This window comes from Taeniopygia guttata, chromosome 7 (assembly GCF_048771995.1).
Source record: "Taeniopygia guttata chromosome 7, bTaeGut7.mat, whole genome shotgun sequence".
NCBI lineage: Eukaryota > Metazoa > Chordata > Aves > Passeriformes > Estrildidae > Taeniopygia > Taeniopygia guttata.
The window spans coordinates 28,599,698-28,617,581 of record NC_133032.1 but is presented as its reverse complement, the minus strand read 5'-3'; the positions used below and the strand labels follow the sequence as shown (position 1 = coordinate 28,617,581).

The window sequence follows — 17,884 nt, the reverse complement described above, 5'->3', positions numbered from 1 at the left end:
CTCTGAGAGCGCAGCACAGGTGGGTTGGATTGGCCATCAGGCTCAAACAATCCTCACCAGAATCCAATCAAGCACTCATCCCGGGTAAACAGCTCTCCAAACACATTCCACATGGGAAAAACAAGGAGCAGAAATAGAAATTGTTTTCTCTTTCATTTTTCTCTGTGTACCGCTATGAAAAATCCTGAGAGGGAGAGAAATGTGCTCGCCACAGGCGATTATCCGCAGGCCGCCTGCACGGGCTGCCGCGGAACCTGCCGGCACCCCAGAGCGAGCAGCCGGGGCGGGCTGGCCCGGGCTGCCGGAGCTCCGCCCGTGGAAGGGAGGAAGGCGAATTTCCCGGGGCTCCGGGCGCCGTGAGGGCGCAGCCGGAAGGTGCCGCCCGGCCCGGCCCTTTCCGCCCCGCACCGCCATGGTGGGCAAGGCCAGGCGCCCGCGGCTGCACTGCGCCGCTCCCCGGCCCGCCCGGGACCCGCCGCCGCTGCCCGGGCCCGGGCCCGGCCCCGCCGCGGGCGGATGGAGCGCGGCGGCCGGGAAGGTACCGGGGCGGGGACACGCGGGGCGGGGGCTGGCAGCGGCCGCTCGCAGTGACTTCTCCGCCTTCCCCCTGCAGAAAGGGCCGCTCCGCGCACAGCCCAGCCCCACTCGAGCTGCCGGGGGTCTGTCCTGGCTGCGGGGGTGTCCGTCGGTAGCTCCGTGCCTGGCCGTGGTGATGCACCCACGCCGGTGCCTGTGGGCGGTGGAGGCCCTGTGGAAGCGCTCCGTGGGAGCGTGTGGCGGGGAGGTGACACGGGGAGCCGGGGGCTGCTCCGGCACCCTGCACATTGGCGGTGCCAGCGGCTGCACCGCGAGTCCCGAGCGGCCGCCGTGCCAGGCAGCACCCCGGTGTCCCCACGCGTGTCCCTTCTAAAGTGGGGATTGTTTTCAACAAGTGAGGAGAGGAGCCTTGCAGTGCGTGCCTTCAATTTTAGGTTAGGGCAGATGGAGAGGAGCTGTTTATACAGAATTATTTGGGATCTTCTGTTTTCCCCAGCTGTGTTTTGAATACACTGTTCAGGTGCCGCCCCCTCAACACCTGTAAATGTTGTGGGGGCGGCAACATACCCCCTCAAGTAAATGTACTGTGTGTCTAAGTAAATGTTAGGCAAATGTTTTATGTGCCTAAGCTTTCCTTGTGAGGAGGAGGAATTGCCTGTGCTGAATACAGCTGGGTTTGTCCCACTGTGAAGTTATGTGTTGGTGATGGTAGGTACTGTTCGGTAAAGTAATAAATTCTAATCCAACCAGACTAGTTACTGCAGATCTTAGGGAGGCATTGCATGCTTAAAGCTTGATGCTAAAGATTTGGTGAGTTGCTAGTAGTTAAGTGAATCTGCTTGATGTCCATTGATTAAGGCTTTAATCCCTTAATCTTCTCAATTGTTGCTTATCTGTATTGTTTGGTACCTGTAATAAATCTAAGGATACTGATCGAAGCTCTCCTGGGAGTGAATGCACTTGAGTGAGGCAAGGTTGAGTTGGGGCAGGAATCTTTTAGGAACAGAACAGTCCAAAATGAGACTTTGTGCAACTTCCTTCTGTGTGGAAGAGCTGGGGGGGGTAGGTGGGGCAGAGCAGGATAGTAGGGTGCCTTTGTGCCCTTGCCTGCTCAAGAGACACACCTGCTCACTGCCACTGTTCCTATCTGGATGGTGCTGGGTTCAATTTTAAATTTTTTTAAACAAGTGTTGCTTAGTAGTGTATGTAGTGATTCCTGCTTTATGTTTCTTTTGCATAAGGACTGGGACTTGTCATCTTCTGGTGTATTTTCTGGGCTGAAAATTGACCCTGATACCCTAGTAAAGAAGCTTGACTTGGACTCCAGAAGCATCATTTCCTCCAGAACAGGTTTGTTGTATTTTGAATGAATGTTGCTTTGGGTTGTAAGCAAAGACACTGGGGACTATATTTGTAAAGTGGCTTTTAATGGCTGTGCCAGGAAGCTCAGGGAAGCTACCATGCAAAAATTGCTTCCTGTGTTCCTCTGAAGGCTTTTAGAGGAGGTTTGTTTTCGTATGGGCTTCTGCATGGGTGTGCTTAGTGATCCCCAGGTGAGGGACTAGCTTCAGGCAATCTGTGGGATATCCTGGTGCAGTCTAAGACTGCCAGGGCTCAGAGCAGAGCCAGGGTTTTAACCTGGTCTCTGGGCTTGCTCTGTGGCTGTTTTTGCCTCACCAGTAGCTAACAAACAGCTAACTAACCCACAGCAGAACATTGTTACTGTAATGGGATAAAAGGCTTCACCTGGAACAGTTGTATTGCTGTGTCAGAACCAAAGGGCTGCAGTCCTGTAGGAAACCAATCCACTGCTGTGCTGGGACTTGAGGGCTGTTCCCTGTGGTTGCAAATAAGAGGGGACACATCTCTACAGTTTTTTCCTCAATTTGTAAGTGAGCAGCTGCCATTGGTAACCTGCTAACTTTGTCAGCAGGTTTTCCTTGTGTACCAGCAGTGCTTCATTCACAGCAGCCTGACTGCAGCAAATCTTCTCCTGTCCTTTGCTGTTGTGGGGTCTGTGGCTCAAGGATTCCCAGGCAGGAGAATCTTTACTCATAGGGAGTATGGAAAGTGAGAGGGGGAAAAGGGAGGACGTGATAGAGCTCTTTGATTTCCAGTTCCACAACAAGGAGATGCTCTCTTTGCTCGCTGTGAGACGGAGCTTTGTATGTGGAAGCAGTTTTCATTTCTAAATGTCTGCAGGGTCTCAAATTTCTCTGAAACCTGAATCCCAAGCCTCCCACAAGCTGTATGTAAATGTTTAAAAAATCCCAGAAGGAGCAAACTACCAGACGGAGCCTGGTAGCACAGCAAGCTGTCTTGATGCAGAAAATGCATGTGACTCCCAAATACCTTCTATGCAAACTAAATAATATATTTTGTTCATTTGGATAAATACTACAGTGACTTTATTTTCCTGTCCATGGCTATAAACAAATCATTCACACACAGGTAAGTGGTTTCCTGAGCTGCCCATCAGTGACATTTGGGCACAGAGTGAGGAAGTGGGGGAGGTTGTGTGAGGGCACATTTGCCTGCTCCCTGCACAGAAACCTTGGCAAAACCTATTGTTCTTGAAACACTGGGCTCATTGTTGGTAACTCCTGGGAAAAGGACACGTATGCATCTCTGTGTGCACGTTGCCATCTCTTTAATTAAATCAGACACATGTTGTTGGGGGCTGGCAGCCTGCAGTCCCAGCCTTTCATGGCAGGCTACATGTCTGGGTTATAAATAGAGGCGTGCTGCTGGTCCCTGTGCAGTGCTGATGATGCAGATGTGCAGTGCCTGGCTGCCTCTCTCGGGGCTGTGTGCTGCCTTCCTGCACACAGCCGTGCTGACCCTGCTGCTTGGCGCTCTCACACGCTTTCCAGATGATCAGCTAAAAATAACTGCTCATTTGGGGGCTCCAAGCTGCAATTCAACCAGGCAAAAAGGGATTTGATTGTTTTTTCACGTCTTCCCAAGCTGTTGTGCCCTTTCTTGTTGTTGCACTCTGGAGCTATGTAGAGGTTTTTCGTTATGGAAATCAGTTAATTTTTTTTATGTTAATTCAGTGAACTGTAACTAGGTTGTGCATACAATGGCAGACACTGTAGAGTTAGAAAAGAGGTTCTAGGCAGACGTGCTTTGTCTGCTGGCATCTCTGGTCAGCTCAGAGCCTGTTCTGCAGGAAGTTCAACTTGACTCTAACCCTCCCTTCACCTCTTCCTCCCTTTCCCCCTCAGCCTAGTGCACAGGGCAGGAGGGTAGGATTCTCCTACACATTGCTATTTTAAGATTTAATAACAAGACAAAAGCATGCTTCCCTCCCACTTGCTTTTCAAGCTCTGAGAAGGTCAAGTTGGCAGACTGTAGGTGGGCTCACTATCTCCTGTGCTTTTCCCAGCTAGAGAAGATTTTTTTTTTTTTCTGCCAAGGCTGCTGTGTGGCAGTTAGGAAAACAGGTATTTGTCCTACATGTGTGTATATTTCACATTACCCAAGATTTATTCACATTGTCCAAGAATGCTAGTATCTGTGTTTTGTGTTTAGATCTGGCCTTAAGCTGCGAATCTCTTCCAAATAAAACCTAGTCTGAGGAAGATCCTGGAGTTACAGTGGTCAAAAAAGCCAATTGGATGTTAGGAAGCAGGAGGAAAAGAGGACGTGGAGAGCATTTTTATGCTCTACATAAACCCATGGTGTAGGCAGCTCTTTGATGCTATGTGTACCATCACAAGGGCTAACTAACCAACAGCAGAGCATGGTTACTTTAATGAGATAAAAGGCTTCACCTAGAGCAGCTGTTTTGCTGTGTCAGAGCCAAAGGGCTGCAGTCCTGTAGGAAACCAATCCACTGCTGTGCTGGGACTTGAGGGCTATTGTCTGTGGTTGCCAACAAGAGGGGACACCTCTCTCTACATTTTTTTCCTCATAGTTTTTCTCAATTTGTAGGTGAGAACTTTTGCTGCTTTTTTGGTTGTGGTGATTTTGAGGGAGCAGGGAGTAACATAATATGTAGAATGGAAAGTCCAGAGTCTCTAGCAGGGTTATCCCAGTTAACAGGAATGCTTGTGTGGCCCCTTTTTATGGGAGGATGAACTAGTGGTGTTGGTTCTTGTTGGCTGAAGGCCTGTTTTTTTGGAGGATTTCTGAGGGTTGTTGGTACATCTGGTTGAGGCAGGTTGCCCTGTGGAAGTATCTGCTACTCATGGTAGCGGTGTGTTGCTTCCTTTAGGTGCAAGGCTGATTCAGTGTGCTTGTGATTAGTGTGAGGTACCAGCACAGGCTGTTCTGGCATCAGTAATCCTTGTGGCAGGAGAAGGAGAGGGTGGAACTGTAATGAAAAATGTCACCAAAATGGAATTCATTGTAGGTGAGCCTTGTGTTATGTGATATAAAAAGCCAGTGGTCTAAAAAGGAAAGTATTTTAATATGGTAGCTCTAAGCTGTGTCGTGCTGTGAAGCAGACCTGCTGCAACTGCTTTCCCCTGCTCTGCTTTTTGTCTTTAATCATTAGCTCAGTTTAACACCAGCTTCCAGATGATTTCCACTTGTGTGTAGGTAACAGAAGCTGGTGCCATCCCTAGGAATGCTGGGTTCAGTCCCTGAGTTGCTCTGTGCTCAGTGATTACTTCCTGTCAGTGTAGTTTACTTAGCCACTGACGTAATGTAAACCAAAGGCTTTGCCGTAATCTAATGCACGCAGGGACCTCTGTGACTCCCGTGAGAGGATAAATCTCATTGGGGTGAGCCTCTGTAGCGTGGGAATTAAATGTTTCCTACCAAGTCAGAAATAATGGCCTGTCATATTGGGGTTGCTGCTGCTCATTTTTCTTGTTTTCTTTAGTATTCCTTCATCAGTGTTTGCTCCCTGAAGCAAGGGCCTATTCAAGCTTGGCTCTGGCTGAGCAGTTGCCTGTGAATGTCTCTTTTTTTGGAGTGGATGATGAACCAGTTGTGGAATGATATGAACAACTGGATTGGTAGCTTCCTGCTTTATTTTCAGCTACTCCAGAAGAGAACGGTGACAGGCTGTGTTGTTGCGAAAACAAAAGTGCAACAACAGCGAGTTGATAATTGTCTGTAAAACCTGGTGCAAAATCATCCTGATTTCTGAGTTGGACATAAAGAAAGACTTCTCAATTTACAATGAGAGTGATGAGGCCCTGGCACAGGATGCCCAGAGAAGCTGTGGCTGCCCCATCCCTGGAAGTGTTCAAGGCCAGGTTGGATGGGGCTTGGAGCAACCTGGGATGATGACAGATGAAAGAGGGGGTTTAAGTAGATGCTGTCTGCAGGTTTCTTCCCGGGCCACCCTGTGGGTCTGTGATTCTGTAGCAGGGTGTGAAGCATAGAGTGAGGTAGGTCATGAGCCTGAGCAGAGGTTGTGCCCTGAAGTCCAGGGCTGTCTTGCAGCATGGGAGCCACTGTCACTGGCATACAGGGATGTAGAAGAGGGAAATAACTGAGCATCTGACAAAGAATTCCTTTTCCTCCTTGAGAAATGTGAAGATAGGAGATGATAAAATTAGACTATAGGAATTCACTGACAGCAGTGCATTTGTGGTGTTTGCAGGCTGTGTACAGCCTTGCTTTCCTCCTTTCTGAGGTTTTCTGTGAGTTTCTTTTGGTACCAAGCCTCTGTTTGCAAAGTCACTGACAGATGCCTTCTGGTTTGCATCTCAGCTTCTGCTCTGGAGTTCCCGGTCTGCTGGGTCTGTCACCTTATCTGCTTCTGCTTGGACTCTGCACCCTCTTGTCCAATTCTGTTCTCCTTTTGTAGCCTCCAAGAGAAACAGAAAAGCTGTGGTTGGTTGGTCCTGCATTAGCTTTGTGCAATAAGATTTCCTGTCCAATTTTGGGGCTTTTTTATGGATGTTTTACCAGAATGTTACAGAGTCCCTGTAAGACTCCTCCTCTGACAGCATTGCTGTTCCTGCAGTGTCTAGACTTGTGGTTACTCCTGCAGTGGATCCACACCAGTGTGGAAAAATTGCAGCCATAACCAGGCCCCCATTATTCTTTTGGAGCTCTTGACAGGATGCCAGTCTTTGTGTCCTATAGTTTATTCCTGTCTGTCAATTGGATTTCTGCATGTTTATTGTCTTTAAATATTAAGGTTCCTTCTCTTTTCTCCTCATCCCTCATCACCTTTCCTCTGTTTTGATTTTTTTTTTTCCTGGCATACTGGGGGGTTTAACAATTGAAGAATTAAATAAATTAAAATCCTGTTTTAATTAAGGCATCTGTTCTGAATATTAGTTCTAAACCTCTGCTGCTTTTTCTTAATGCATGTTTGGGGAATTTTGAAATCTGCTTGTGTTGGTCATTCACATCTCTGGTGTGGAAAGCTGCTGGATCCTCAAAATTCTGCTGCTGTTGCTTTTCTTCAGCTTTTCATTCTGTGCTGGCAGTTGTCAGGCCTGTCTTGTGTTTGTTTTGTGCAGAACGCCTTCCTCAAGCTGTTCCCCACAGTAACACTGCTCAGATGGGATAGGGGGGTGTAAACGGGCTGCTCCTCACGCTGAGGATGGCAGGGAGCGGCTGCAGCACCTCCAACGTGGTGCTGAAATCTCCCTGGGAAATGCCTGTGTGCTGTGCTAGACCCAAGTGACGAGGTGTTCCTCCTCCATCTGGCTTTGTTATTAGCTGCCCAAGCTTTGGGCTGGGTGAATTTGGGGAGTGGTGAAATGCTGTCCCTGAGGCTGTCAGTGATGCCCTTGGTGGTGTAGCGCCGAAACCATTTTAATGCCTTTGAAAATATCTGATGGGTGTTTGGGTGCTGCCCTGGAAGGAGCAGCTGTTTGAGTGGTGTTTGAGCTGGGAATTCTTGCTTTAGCTCCCCCCATCTCTCCACCCCACACCTTCTGCAGCGTGCCTGTGTCCTTTGTGCCACCTGCACAGGTCCAGGATGGTGTCCCAGGACTGATTGTGCAGGTCTCAGACCAAAGGGGAAACTTCCTTGCACAATCTGGTACTGCTCCTGACATTGTATGTGAAAGTGTTTGAACACAATTTGCAACGCAAGAAATAAGTTCCCAGGGAAGAGAAAATGCTGTGAGGGAATTAAATTCTTTACCTCTCTTCCAGGCCCAAGGTTGGCCACCCTGGTAGCTTGATAAAGTGACAGATGGCAGTTTTTACCTTATCTGGGTAAATTGCTTTAGGTAGCAAATTACTGTACATTCCTTCTGCCTTGCTGTTCAGCTGAAATTTATTTGGTTTTTTTTTGGACAGCATCATTAGGACCTGCTTTTATCTTGACAATGCCAGATCACCTTTTAAGGGCAGATTTGGTGTCTGAGGGTTTTGTAAAAGGCTGTTAGAAAACTGCACTGTGTTTGGGAGGAGCTGAGATAGTGGTTTGTCATCTGGGAAGCGTCCCCAGTGAGGATGGATGACCTCAGTCTGCAGGACACCTCAAACAGATTGTGTAGTTCCCAACAACTTGCCTCAAAGCCAGAAGATTTCTCTGTTCCTTTGGTCCAAAGGATTAAAGTCAGTGGGATCTTACTTCAGCAGTCAGATTGAGCAAGTTCTGTATCAGCAGTGAACAGCTGTGGGGTTTGGCTGAAATGGAGAACAGACCTGCTGTGGTCTCTGGGGACTGGAGTGGGGATCCTACTGAAAGCTAAAGACACTGGTGACTTAAGTAATAATTTTTAAAAAAAAGGTTAAAAATCCATGGTGCTTAATGTTGCTTTAACAATTTGTCTGTGCAGTGTGGTGGCGGCTGTGAGAATAGCTGTGGGAAGCTCCACTTTAATTAAAGTAAATGCAATTAATTGAGAAGCAGTAAATGAGCGTCTGAAGCTTGCACTCTTTTCAGTGCTTTTACTCCCCTTCTGCAAATAGAGCCTTTCCATGTTGTGAGTGCCTTCTGCCAGATCACAGGAATCAGTTGTGTTAATATTTATGGAACCAATTAACTTTTTTGTTTACTTTCCCTCCCTCTAGCTGGGGCTAAGTCTCTGTTCTTAAAATTAACATTAAAAAACCAAAAGGCTCCAATTAGCTCGTGGTTGAGCACTACACAAACATTTTCCAGAGAGCCCAAACCTTCCAAAATGTTCTGCAGCCTGCTCCAGGGGAGGAGGCTGTCAGTGGGAAGAGCTTGAAATGAGTCCTAGCAGTTTGAAGGATGTGTCAGATTGCTCTAGTTTCTTATTCTGCTTGGTTCCTTGGCTGTGCCTGCTGTGTAATGCTCACCAGTAGCACTGGTGGAAGGTACATGCCTGCCCTGGAGCAGCCTTTCCATGCTGCTGGATGGATGGAGAGGAGGATATGGCTCAGTGAGGGATTGGAGACTTCTTTGGAGAAGCTCCTGAGGTGCTGCTCTGTGGTTTTGCAAAGCCTTCTTCCAGACTTTGTAAAAGCTGGGTGCTCAAACGTGATCTTTTTGGGTCAAACTTATTAGTGCCTTGTGCCACTGAAGGGCTTGCTGAACTTGAGGCCAGGGTGACTCCTTGCCTTCCTGGCTGGGAGTGGTGGGGCATGGCTGTTGCATTCATCCCATGTCTTGCTCTGTGTGATCACGATTCCTGGAGCTCTAAAAAGATACTCCTCTAGCCTGGTACTCTCCTGTGAAATGAATTTAAAATGGTTGGACGTCCTTACGCAAAAATAGATCAGCGCTGCTTAGGAGAGCACTGCAGCTGTGGTGTTACAAAAGAGGGTTATGAACTGAAATCCTTGTATTTGCTGTACTAATGGTTAAACTTTAACATAATTAAGTTATAAAATTATAAATTCTACAAAGAGGTGGAATGGTTCTGTACTGGTGCCAGAGGGGCCTCCCAGCACAAGTTCCAGTAATGCAAACCTCTCATGGGGTGTGAGAGGGATGGCTCAACGCTGCAGGAATTGAGAAAGCAAATCTGAAGGAGTGAGGAAGGACTTGTGGAAAGGGCAGGTTGATAGCTCTGGAAGTCAAAGCTATTTCCTTGTCATCAGCCAGGTATGGTGTTGTGTCAAACTGTCAAGTGTCTCTCTGAAGTATGTGTCCTGGGAGTTTAATAAACACTCTGTTTAGAAAATTGGTGAAGGGTGGGTGGCATGAGAGGTTTCCTTCTTCTGGGTTGCATCTTCTGACTTGTCTTGATATGTTTCTGAGGTGCAGGAATAAGTGAGCCTTCTCCTTACCCCTCTGGGAAATGCCTATGTGAAAAGCTGCTTCTTTTTTTTTTACGTCTTTGCTATATAAATCACATTTCTGATTTACTGAGAGATAAATCTCTGCCCTGCTAATGTGGGTCTTACTGAGTTACAGGCTCTGTTACAGGGAGATCTCAAAAGTTCATGTCTGTCATTTAGACCTAGTGGGATGTATAGTGTTTTTCTATTCTATGCAAGTTATCCTTTTTTCTGGTCTTTGTGAGCAATTTATGGACCAAGGTTTTCTTTGTGCTTGGGTGGAAATGCATGTGTCAGCTGAAGATCTGTTTTTCCCCTTCAGCACTTCAGAGTGGCACTGCTGATGCTCATATAACATCTAATTTGGTCTTAGGTTTTTAGTCAAGTGTCTTGTAAAAAGGGGTTTTTGGTGTATTTGTTTTTTTTTTTAATGAAGCTTTTAACACAGTAAATCTCAATATACATTGAGCTAAATGTGGGAAACACAGCTATGCAAGGATTAAATGCAGCGGGTACTGGAATATTCTGGGTTGTTTGAAATGATAATTTGGACAGATTTAGACTGAACTAGCAGTGCTGCAAATGTTCCATAAGGCAAACCACAGAAAATTCTGGAGAAAATCCTGCTGCAGAAAAACAGGCTATCCAAGCAGTTCTTCAATAATGCAGGGACTGTGAGCTGGAAGGCATGTTCTGACAGTGATAACCAGCTCCAAATAAATGGGGTGTTTCAGAGAGTCCCAGGCAGGAAATTTGAGGGAAAATGGGGCATACAACTTCTTTCCTGACCGACTTGTGCTGTGTTCTTGGTTGCTTGGGGAACACACAGCAAATCAAGGGATCTGTGTAAACACTTTTGGCTTCTACGATCGTGGATGTTCGTGCCTGGTGTGGCTGTGCACATACATGTTCTGGGCTGGCTTCTGTTGCATTTCCTAGTTCCATGGCTTTTAAACTTTGCTTTTCCTGATGTCTATTTTCCTCTCCAAGGTTATTTGTAAATTCAGGTCACTGAGTGTTCTTATGTAACGGGAATGGACTTCTTTAGCATGGAGAGGACATTCCCAGCTGCAGTGGGTACAGGCTGTGTCTGTACACGCAGCAGTTATTTCACAATGTGGTTTGAATTGAAATAACCTGGTGTGCCTGTTGACAGGAAGACATGGGAAGGCTTTTCCACACTGCAGGAATTCTGTTGTCAGAAATCACAATTTTAAATTGCTTTGTTCAGTGACACTTTTGTGTTTTGCTCAGCAGAGCCTCTGGCTATTGCTTTTGGTTCATGCCAGTAATTTGCTTTTGGTTCATGCCAGTGACTGCAGGGCTGGGCTTAGGTGTGTTCCTCTGCACCTGCAGGTGTGTTTGTTGTTTTAGTGTCTGTACCTGAGTGGGTTTTTATTTATGGAACTAGCATACAGATGTCTAGATACTGTTTATGTGAGGTTATTATAACTTGTATTTTCTTCCTCCAAAATAGAGGGCGTTGGCCTGTTTACCTGTATTAGGTGTAAGTGACAGAGTTTTGGTAGCAGGACAGAAGCCAGAGCTGTCACATTCTGAGCACAGCTGGGGCCAAAGAGCTGAAGTGTGCCCAGTGCAGCCACACTGAGCCTGTCAGGCACAGTGGTGCTGTCTCTGGGAAAACATATAATTAAGAAGGAGTAGGAAAAAAGTGAGAGAGCCCTATAAGGATCAGGGACAGAAAAGGAGGAAAGGAGGTGCTCCAGTCACCAGGACCCCAGTGGGTGAGTGTGAGGAGGAGGGAGCAGCAGAGGGTGACTGTAATGCTATTGCCTGGCCCCGTGCACTGCTTAAGGGAGTCAGGAATCAAGAAGTCAGAATGAAGGAGTGGAGCTGAGAACAGGGTGGGTGGGGGGAAGGTGTTTCAGTGTTTGCTTTTCATCATCTGATTCTACTTTAATTGGCAATACATTACATTAATTTTCCCTGAATCAAGTCTTGTTTTGCCTGTGACGGTAATTGCTGAGTGATCTCCCTGTTGTTTACCTCAACCCACAAACTTCTCGTCTTATTTTTCTCCCCTGTTCTTTTGATGAGGGACGGAGCAGCTGGATGGGCAGCTGGCCCAGGTCAGCCCATGGCATTACAGTAGCTCAGTAAAAACTGAGATGAAACTCAGTACCAGGTAGAACTGTCCCCGTGGTGGCTCCTCTGCCCTCCTTACTGTGTTTTTCAACTGAATGTTTTCTGAGAGTTGTGCAGATGCAGGGACACTCTTGCATGACAACTCATTTCCTTTTAGTTGAGGTCACAGGTGTTGGAGCAAATAATTTTTGACATCTGTGTACCTGTAACAAGGTACACAGGCCTTTGTGTCCTGCAGTCCGAATTAGGAACTGCTCCCCTCCCTCTATACAAGCAAGGAGAGGGAGCAGAACAGGACACAGCCTTACACTCCAGTCTGAATTCAGGGAAGTTCAGAACAGATCTTCAGTCCATCTAGGTGTTTCTTCTGCCTGTCTCTGTGTAGGAGGTGCTGCTCCAGCTGTGTGTGCCTTGCTGACAGCTTGGTAGCACAAGAGGGCAGAACCCTGTTCTGCCTTACCTGTGGCAGAACAGAACAGATCTCTTTTGAGAGTGTTCTTTTTTGGATGTTAGATGTGCTCATTAGAGGGCAGCAGAATAGCTCTTCCTTTTTCTAGGTCAGGTCTATATTTTTGATTATTTTTCATCACTGCAGGGCATAGAACAAAATTTTCCAGTTCCTACTTCAGTTTTTCCTGGTGCATTAAGTGTACAAAAAAACAGTGCTCATATGAAAACCTTAGCCTGTATGAAGAAATAGGGAATATTTATAGTAAAAGTTGCTTCTTTGAAGCTTAGGGGGGGTTGCAGGCTCATATGAGAGAGAGCTTCTCTAAGATTAAACCACAAATGGTCAGCACAGGATGTGGAAAAACAGCCAAAAGAATATTTCACAGCTAACTTGTTTTTTTCTCAGCCTAATTCTTATTTGACCTGTATGTCCATATGCATCTATGGATTTGTTTGCTGCACTCCAGCTGCTGCTGCCACCTTTTTCTGCTTGAAGAAAATATTAAAGAACCAGCCTTGCTTCATCCAAAAGTAATCTTTAAATGAGATCTGATAGTACACCCCCCACCATCCTCTGGAATGTAAATACTACAAATAATTATGGCACTGTCTTTAAAGGCTAAGTGAGGTTGGGATTTGGAGTTCAGCATCACAATACTTAAAATGAATTATTTATTATGTAACATTCATAAAAGGCAGCTGTAGCACTGACTTTGTAGCTAGTGTTTCAGGCTTCTGGGTGCAAGTCCTGGCTGGGGGTGAGCATCTCCCATGCACCTCTTACTGGAGATGTTTTGCATGCTTTTTGGAAAAGGTAAGCTGGTTCAAGACAGCTGGAATAGCAGGAGTTTTTTTTTGTTTTTTAGGTTTAGCAGCATCAACCATTGGTTTCCAACAGCTGACTGATTTTGGAAGGTCCTCAGTGGAAGCAAAGCTTCATTAACTAATATTTGCTCCTTGGCCTGGCATGGTGGAGGAGGTGGGAGGATTGGCAGGAGAAGGCATGACACCTTTTTCTCTTACCCACAGTGTGCTCTGTGTTTTGACATCCTGCAGGTTTCTTTATCTCCCTATCCTATACCCAAAGGTGCAAAGGGACAGGTCCCTGAGGAGTTTGTGAATGCCTTGTGTTCCTCACATGCATGGGGGCTCTATCAAAGCAACATGTACTTAGCTGCTGACAGTTTTGTAGCACAATTCTGCCCTGAATTATTTTTAGGGTGGCAATATCCAAACCCACAAACTGCTGAAATGGAACAACCTTCTTGATACTGTCAAAACGTTGTTCCTGGCACAGTAGCTTGGATCAGTTGTGCTTCCTGGAGAAGTCCAGATTGTGCTTTGGACTCCTGGTTTGGGATCCACCATGTAGCTGGCATTTCTTTACATCGTGCTGTGACACCTCAGCCAAGTCAGGACTAATAGGGAGCTCCTCATCAGGGAAGGAAAGCTGAACAAAGCCATAAAAATGTGAACAATGGCTCATAGCTCTTGGCAGCTCTTGGGCCGTTAAGTAAAATTAATATCCTGTCAGCGGGGTAAAAAGATTAAACTCAGTCTTACACCAAGTGGGAAACATGATGAGTCTGTAGGCGTGTGGATTGAACTCCATTGGACCGTGATCCATATTAGGAAATTAGCAGGCACAGTGCTCATGCCACAGCCTTCTTCATGCAGAGAAACACTCTTCTGCCAGCATCTTCTGTGCAATGCAGGAAGATTGCTGGCTTCCCTCATACAGTGCAAGTCTCTCCTGAGAGCTAACATGCTATTTTGTTGGGGAGATAGGTGTTCTCAGTAGGTGGGTTTTTTTGGGTGTGGTGAACCTAAGTATTGCAGATACTACTTGGTAAGGGGTGTGTATCCTTTTTGTGCAGGGAGCACTTCACAGGAAGGATGCCAGTCCTTGTTGGCCTGTAAGTGTGGGGATGCTGAATGAGAGGTGAGGGCATGGACGGGCAGTCTCAGGGTTTGCTGCTGCAGTCCCAGACTGGAGAAGATCAGGGCAATGCCAAATGTTTGGCAGCTCTGAAAGCTGCCAAGGAGGGTCAGAGAAGCACCTACTCATGGTAGTCTGTTCCTTTGCCATCCCCTGTTTTTTCTTTTAACATCATGGGTGTTCTCTCCACAGCTCTGTGCTGGCAACTGCTGATTTCATCTCTGCATGGGGTGGATGGGCTGGACCCGTTGATGCTAGTGCAGACCCTGTAAATGAGACTTTATTGTCTGCCTGTGCTGTTGCCAGGCAAGAGCATCAAGTGCAAAGTGGCAGAGCCCTGTCACTTTTTTAAAATTTGGCTTGCTTCAAAATAGGTTCTGCCCAGAAAATGTCATTCCAAGATGGGGAACCGATGCTGACCTGCAGAGCTGAAATGAATTAAAGGTGAAGAGGTGATGGGCTGGAGGAAAAAAAACCCCGACAAAACAGCTTCTACCTCTTCTAGAGGGGCCCAGACCTTGATTTTGCTTTTTAAAAATATTTCTTCTGCATTTAAGCGAGCCAAATGGGTGTATTGGAGTAGAGAGGCTTGCTCTAAGATGTTTTTTGAAAAACAAGTCTTGTGTGAGCATTGTTGTGGGCTAGACAAAGAGCTCCCTGACAGGGGGCAAGCCTAGCTTTGTCAGGAGATGAAGAATTCTGTTGGAGGTGTGCAGGGAGGTGATGGTCCCAGGGGTCTGTTGGCAGTGGGATGGTGCCCTGTGTCCCCGGAGCCAGAGGAGGAGCGGGAGGGGGGTGTGGATGCAGGTCTGACCAGGGGGAAGATGCTGTGTGAGTGTCTGTGTTGTGTAAGATGACAGAGCTGGTGATCCTGTTGGTGCCTCAGGGCTTTTGGGAGCTCTGAATTGTCAGCTGGAGCGGAAGAGCAGTTGAGACAGCGCAAAAGCAGCAGCCACCAGAAGTGGCAGTGGCAGCTGGAAAAGATGGTGAAGCAGTGTTTGGACCAGTTCCACTTAGAGTGCTCCCAGGAGGAGGGAAGGAGACCTGACATGCTTGGACACCACCCGGAATGAATGTTTTCATGGGCTAGGCTTGTTGAACTGTTTAATCAAAATCACCACCATGAAAAAAAAACCCATCAGAACTGGTAGTTCACTGTGTCACGTTTGAATGCTAGAACTAGTAAGACCTTTTCAAGGTTAAAATGCCATTATGATCACACAGAGACATCATGCAGACATAGGATCACCTTGATCTGTCCTTTAGGGGCTTCTGCTTGGCAGCTTCAGTCTTGAACCTGTGGTGGAACAGTTCCTTATCTATGGTTCTCAGTTCATCTTGTTTCTGGTCTAGATATAAACCCTCTAAGCAGGGAAGGCTGTGTGCTCCTGTGGGGCAGGAGGGGGTGTCTGGGTTCAGCAGATGCTAGGCTGCAATAGATGCTGAGAGTGGGCTCAAGTTCCATCTCCACCCCAATGACAGATCAGAAGAGCAAGGATATTATGCCTTGTACTTCTCCAGGTGGTTATTTTTCCAGCTCTATTCTTCATATACTTCCCAATTTTGAAGTCTGCTGCCCTAAAAAGGGGAAGAATGGGAAGTGTTCTGCATTGCCAATCCTGCGTGTCAGGTGTTGCCTAGCTGAGCTGGGGGCTGCAGAGCAAACATATGCCTGGCACAGGCTGTTTGGAAAGCTTTCCTGGGTATTCTCACCCTCCTTGCTTTATATTAGTGTTTTAGTGTGTGTGTAGCAGTTTATAAAGCCACCTGTGATGCGAGTGATGTTTGAACTGACTGATTAGAATATGACTGGATCGAGCTAATAATTCTTAAATGATGTAAATATGTAATAATTCTTAAATTATGTAAGTAATGGAAGTCTGCTGGTGTTATACTGGTTGAGTTTTGGTGCTCTTTTCTGTGTCTAAATCTAAAATTACTTTGTATATATTGCCTAAACAGACTACTGGATAAAAGAAATGAGTATGATTATATTTAATATGTGTCTGGTCAGTGGTAGAAGATGTGGCTGGACTTAGTGTGTCCTCAGTGCTCCCCAAGTGCAGGTGTGTGGGTTTCCTGGCGTGTAGGAGCTCTGACAGCTGCAGATGGGGGATTAACTCCTTGACGTATGGTTGTGCAATAGATAGGGCAGCATGGGGAGGGGACCACACTACGCTAATCTGCCACACAGACTTTACAATCAAGGGCAAGCTCTGACATGTGATTACTTTTTTCATTTCCCTGTCAATGCATGGAGTATTGTGAGTGGGGAAACTAACTCACGCCACAGGGAGCCTGAGACCAGGCATGTTAAAGAATCCAAGGAGGAGTGCCAGGAGAGGAGAATTAATCAACACAGTGGAAATTTTGCCATGGTCCTAAAGCTCTGAGTAAGGTTCAGAGTAATTACTTCATAAGAAGAATTGATTGGAGCAGTCAGGAAGTGTCTCTAGAAACTCTCCCCCTGCTTTTCTTTCTGCTGGTGTGTGGGCATTGCCCAGCTCCTTGTGGTTGTGAACGTGATGCCAGGTTCACTGAGCTTCCTTAGCACAGGGGCAGGAAAAGCACATGTGCCTCACCTCAGAGGAGGTATAGGAGCTCACAGCAGTGTCTGCACTCAGTGCTGTCCTTCCTGAGCTTCCACATTTATCTGCAGATCAGGTTTTTGGCATTGATGCCAAAAGTGTGAAATACGAGCAATGACTCAATTGATCAGAGACTCCTTTGCTTGGAAAAGAGCTCTGATCAATTGAGAAAAGAGGAACTGATTAAGTTAAGTCAAATAGGTTTCCTTGAGAGACTAAACTTGTTCCCAGTGTCTTCCAGTAAGATAAGTGGGAATAAAACAAACTAGAAGATGCTGGGTTCAAGGTGGGCAAAGATCCTTCAGTAAAATGGCAGTTAAGTTGCAGGACACCTTGCATATAGTTGTTCTGAATTTCTGGCACCCACATGGATTCGAAGCAGATCCTCCAAAATAAAAATTCATTGGAGGTTCTGCATGCAGGCATTCTCTGCATGGGAATTACACAAAGCTGTGGTCAGGCCTGGTATGTTCTTAGCTCAGTGGTGCTATTTGCTGGACACCAGGCTCCAGTTCAAGTCCTCAAAGTGCCTTCTGTTAACGCTTTGTGAGGTGCTGGTGTACAGCCTCTGCCTGTGGCTGGCCACACAAGGTGGAGGCCGGGGGGGCTGCCCATGGGTGCTCCAGTGGGTGTTCCCTCCAGGCCACTTTCAGTGGATTTTTTTTTCCTCCTGAGGCTAAAAATGGAGATGAGGCAGAGGGGCTACCAATGTATAGCTAAGCAGTGCCAAAGTGGAATTTTTTGTTCCTGCCCTGATCCCAGTCCTAAATACGTTCATGCAGTCACTCTGTCCCTTGACTATTTTAGCATATAGTTGTCAGTACAGTATTTCTGTTGCAGTTTAAAAACTGGAATGAAAGTGTTAAGAATCTGACCTTATACATGCTTTTAATACAATTCTGTGGCAGACCTGCTGGAACTGAGAACAGCTGATTAAAATACTTACAGGGTACGAGTTAAGCTTTGGGTTTTTTTGCCTATTCTGCCTGTAATATTTTTGCAACTGCCAGAAAATTGGTGTATCTTCCCAGTCTGTTCTGCAGTCATTAGTCTGTACTGACTTTTTTCTTTGCTGTGGTTCCTGCTGTCCTTCAGATCCATCATGGAATAATTGGTAGGGGAAGAAATGTGTCCACTGCGCATGGCA

At 46.6% G+C, this 17,884-nt stretch overlaps 1 protein-coding gene across 2 annotated transcripts in view; it reads left to right on the top strand.

The window, feature by feature from the left end:
* The first annotated feature begins 376 nt into the window (after nt 1-376).
* The window catches only part of SLX9 (SLX9 ribosome biogenesis factor), a 39,498-nt gene continuing 21,990 nt past the window's right edge, over nt 377-17,884 (top strand). The window contains exons 1-2 of one of the 2 annotated variants that reach the window (XM_002196389.5): nt 377-538; nt 1,779-1,887. In XM_002196389.5, the coding sequence (XP_002196425.3) occupies nt 413-538; nt 1,779-1,887 (235 nt within the window). In that variant the 5' untranslated portion in view covers nt 377-412. Of the gene's footprint in view, nt 539-1,226; nt 1,246-1,778; nt 1,888-17,884 lie in introns of those variants that run through there. The other variant, XM_041717462.2, reaches the window with a different exon arrangement.